This window comes from Rhododendron vialii, chromosome 13a (genome assembly GCF_030253575.1).
Source record: "Rhododendron vialii isolate Sample 1 chromosome 13a, ASM3025357v1".
Lineage (NCBI taxonomy): Eukaryota > Viridiplantae > Streptophyta > Magnoliopsida > Ericales > Ericaceae > Rhododendron > Rhododendron vialii.
In genome coordinates this window covers 25,565,575-25,570,319 of record NC_080569.1, presented here as the reverse complement: position 1 = coordinate 25,570,319, position 4,745 = coordinate 25,565,575, and the positions used below count along the sequence as shown (strand labels likewise).

The following is a 4,745-nucleotide window of genomic DNA, read 5'->3' as shown; positions in this document are numbered from 1 at the left end:
AAAATATTTATATCTTTCGATTTATGAAATTTATGTGATTTTAAAAACTTTGTTTAATAGGACTAATAAAAATCTATCAAACAAGATCCACATTGCATATATTTTAACACTCATATTGAAAGATTTTTTTTTTCAATCGGTAATAGATTACTTTTATTACTACTGCATCAAAGAAACATCGAGGGAGGCTTCCCTATCGAGGTGTTTACATAATATTAAAATATTACATTCAACACGCTGCCAACTAAGCCCAAGTTAGGAAGTCACCCATCCAAACCAGAGGAAGATTAAGTAATTATTTTTTCTTATTTTTTGCTAAGAAAATAAATATTTGTTTTTGGAATTAAAAGTGATGCATTATGAGAGAATGACATGTTTCATAAAATAAAAAATAAGTACTTAAAAAAATAAAAACTTTAACAAAATGGGACCCAAGAGATAGGGCATTTTTGGCTATCGAGTGAGCTACCCTATCACAAATACAAGGAATAAAATAAAAATAAAAGAACACTAAAGCAAATTTCTATCCGTCCCAAATAGGTTGTTCTATTTCAAAACTGAATGAGGAATACTGAAGGAATTTCCTCTTTACGCATTCCCTTTGAAATTAGTAATACTAAAAATATAAAATTAATGATTAGAAGGTAAAATAAAAAATAAAAAAGTACATACACCTGGAGGTTTACTCGTAAAATTTCATGTTCGAAATGCTATTTACTCTTTCGGAGTTAGCCAATATAGAGTTTTACTTTTACTTTAATTATGAACTCTGCAAGTGGGCGGCGAAATTAGTTTCTCAAAACAACGTTATTTTGAAGAAAAATGTTTGATACATCTCAGCCGTTGATTTGCGAGATTAATACCGAGAAGGGGTCGGAAGCCCCTGTTCGGAGTGTCGGACAGGGGATCTCGTGCCCGGAAACCCCCCTGAATCTCGTGCTTCTGTGCCACCTCCCCCTTCAGAATCTGACCCGATCGGCCGGCCGCTATGGCTAAAAACGAAGGTATTCACTCGCTCGTTTCCCACTTACTATAAGCATTTATGCACTTCGTAACTACCAAGTTACATCTGCTGAGAAAAGGTTAGGGTTTTGAAGTCCTAGTAATAATCGGGTCGTTTTAGAATTCCATCGTTGTTTTTCCTCATTTCAAAACCCTAGCTTTCAGAACGGTAATCCTGAAGCAGAACAAGAGTTTGAAAACCATGTCATCGCCGAGCAATTCGTTGACAAAAAGAAACAGACCCGTGCACTCTCCCGACGGACGGCGGAGGAGTGGTGGCGGGATAAGGGAAACTGCCGTCGTCGACCCATTCACCACATTGCCCGACTCTTTGCTCATTCACCTTCTCTCCTTCTTACCAATCGGAGACGCCGTCAAAACCCAGGTTTTGTCCAAACGGTGGCAATTCCTGTGGACTTACATCACTTCCCTTGTTTTTCATATCCTTGATCCTCCACACACAGGCGATGATGAGTTTGTTGCATTCGTTGACAAAACCCTAGCTCTTTGCAACTGTTCTAAGCTCAAGAAACTGGCGATTCGGTTTGTGTACGAGCCGGAGTACCCTTCCAGTTACAATATGTGGACTCAGTTCGCAATAGGGAAGGGGGTGGAGGAGTTTCAACTTGTCTTCGAGGATTCATTGGGTGTTTTGCGTGAGGGTGATAGTTACTTGTTACCACAACTTCTTTATACTAACTCATCGTTCAAGGCATTGGAGCTTGCCCAATGCAATTTGAAGCCCCAAGGAGTCGTTTGCTGGAATTCGCTGAAGAAATTGTCGATTGGGCGCGTGAAATTGAGTGAAGATGTGATTCAGAAGATATTAACGGGTAGTCGTGTGTTGGAGATTCTGGAGTTGTATGACGTTTATGGATTCAATCGTTTGCATGTTAGTAATGCAAGTGTGAAGAAATTGATAGTGAGAGACTTTTGGGAACAAGAAAAAGAATATCAAATTTATGGCGGACACCATGCTTTGTTGGAAATTTCAGCTCCCCATCTTCACTCGTTGGAGATTTTGGGTGTTTCAGTTCATAAAATGTTTCGTGTGGGGAATGTATCATCTTTGGTTGATGCTATCCTCAGATTTAATGTGATGATTTATTCATATGGCCCAGATGATTATGATTGGTACCCAACAATGTTAAAAGAACTTCTCCAGAGCCTTGTTCATGTGAAGAAGATAACTTTAGGCAATTGGGCTATACAGGTTGGTCTCTTGAGAAACTTTTGCTTGTGCCATTCACTTCTATGTGCTTTATAACTTAACTGACTATTGAAGTGCTTTCTAACCCTAAAAAATTAATACCGTCTGTAAGATTGATTTTTGTGTTGGTTAAGATAATGGCAGTGATTATTTGGAATTGCACAATTGTATTCAGACACTTGAGTTTTCAAATCAAGGATAATGGTTCTATTTGCTCTTCAAAGTTCTTCCTACACGAGCAAGAAGCAACTCTGCTTTATATAGTAATCCGACCTACAGCTCCACATCTCCCAATCAGTTTACCAAGAAGATAAAATTTGAAATTATTGGACTACCTACTCAGTATTGGGAGGTGAATCATAGAATACCAAAAGAATCCACCAATGTTTGTGCATATTTATTAAGTTAGGAGGATATCACTGCCCGCATAAAGCGGTAGTTATGAAGAATGTTCTTTTACTTTTCCAAGTGTTCAACGGTTGCAGATCTTTTCATATGTCTCTTGTCAAGTTGTCTTGGAAGATTCGATTGATTCAATTCGTTGCAAGTCTTTTTGTTGTTTAACGAACTAATAGATCATGAGTTCGAGTCATCTGTGTTAGAAAAGGAAAAAGTATAATATCTAATGGCAAAGCCTGTGCTTCCTTGTATTGACAGTACATTAATGATTAATCAGTTTGTGCGCTACGAAACCAAACCTGGCTTTTCAAACTATGGTTGTGACATGTTGTTCCAATACAGAAAGTGAAACATGGTTGGGGAATTAAACAAAGATACAAGTATACTCCGTGCCTCGTAGTATGCAAAATACCTTATGAAAGATTTTGAACAAGCTTCTAAAATCTTCTAATTGTTTGTCTTGTTTTTGTTCTTTTCTATTTTTCTGTGATGGGCGAAGGTACTATGCATAATGGAAGGAAAAGGATTGCGCTCTCCACTGTTGAAGTGTGAATGCTTAACTCTTGATACAGGTATCACAAAAGCACTCCTCCCTGGTATAGCACACATGTTGCAAAGTTCACCTAATCTGGAGACATTGGTCGTGTCTGTGCCACTACCCAGTACCATCAGTTGTGAGGTGTGTTTTATCCCGATTCTGTTTTTATTGTATAAGGATTCTCTTGGAGTTATTTCACAAGATACGTAAAGAATGACTTCTGGAAATATGAATTAATTATCATTTCTTTGCTTAAATTAAGATTACGAATTAAAGCAGAGAAAGCGTTCGAGAATCCACACATTGCAAGGATTGACCCATCTGCAAGTCAAGAGTCACCCAATTGGTTATTATTGTGCAAGAGTGGGCCCAACTGGTTGATGTGTTCCCTTTTGGGCATTTTTTTTAGCTTAATTCTTGATATGTGAACTTACCGGCTTTATTCACTTGGGGTTCCTAGAACCACCCCCTCTCTCTCCCAGTTTCTTTTCCATAGTTGGTGATTCCACTCGCTTGTATTTGACAGATGCAAGAATTTGTTGGTTGTGGGGTGGGGGGTGGTGGAGAGAGAGCCATTTCTTGGATTTAGATGCTATTCTGTCGAATATTTCCCCATCATGTTTATGCCTTCATAATACGCTTGTAGATGACCACTGAAGTAGACTTCTAATCCTTTCTCAATGAGCTTTAGATGTCATTCTTTCATAAAGTTGCATTGGCACCCTTAAGCTTATGCATAATCTCATGTACTCTTCGTTTGCAGTACTTTTCGGACAAAGTTTGCAATTTTGATGGAAAGCACTATTGGACATCAAGAAAGAAGCCTTTCACTTGTTTGCTGTTTCGTCTCCAGAAAGTTAAGTTTATCGGTTTTGGACAGCATGAAGTTGACTACTACTTGTCTTTCGTACAATTTATATTGGAGAATGCAAGGGTGCTTCAAAAGATGGTCATCACTGCGAGAATGGAAGGCAATAACTGGCAAAAGGAATTTACCCAAGCAGCTCAAAAGCTATTAAGCTTTCCAAGATCCTCTCCCCATGCAGTAGTTTTGTTCTCTGAGTAAAATGGGCTACTCAAGTTATTCCAATATCATGTAATATGTTCTTTCATGTATTGACTCTTTATTTATCTATGAAATTCTTTTTTTTATGCCAAAAAAAGAAGAAGTAATTCTAATATCTCAGTGAAGGTACTTTTTTCCTTTCGGGATAATACTAGATGTGTTGTTAGTATCGATTATGAATAATTTGTTCCAATTTTATCGAATCTCCCCGAAGGGACGAATAGTTTGTTCACTTGTTATATGTTATTGTATTGTTTTATGTCAAGGGACAAGTGGTAGGACTATGGTAGTAGATTGTGTTTTTTCTTTTTGGTATGAAATCTGTGTTTTTCTTGTTTTGGAGGCGATTTACCATGAAAATTGTAAAGGGGGTGACCTGGAGCGATGAATTTTGCTGCTTCACCTGATTATTTTCATACTTTTCATGTACTTCTGTTAACCCCTCCACAAAATTCACGATATTATCTCATATAGAAACAGCCTAAATTAACAACGAAACTAAAATTCTTATGTTTAGACTATGTTTTCGA

The 4,745-nt window shown here is 37.6% G+C and overlaps 1 protein-coding gene across 1 annotated transcript; it reads left to right on the top strand.

Moving 5' to 3' along the window:
• The first annotated feature begins 863 nt into the window (after window positions 1–863).
• Window positions 864–4,527, top strand: LOC131312284 (F-box protein At5g03100-like). Its single transcript, XM_058339941.1, has 3 exons — window positions 864–2,215; window positions 3,111–3,290; window positions 3,913–4,527. The coding sequence occupies exons 1-3, from the start codon at window positions 1,205–1,207 to the stop codon at window positions 4,213–4,215; spliced, it is 1,494 nt and encodes a 497-aa protein (XP_058195924.1). The 5' UTR covers window positions 864–1,204; the 3' UTR covers window positions 4,216–4,527.
• The last annotated feature ends 218 nt before the right edge of the window (window positions 4,528–4,745 follow it).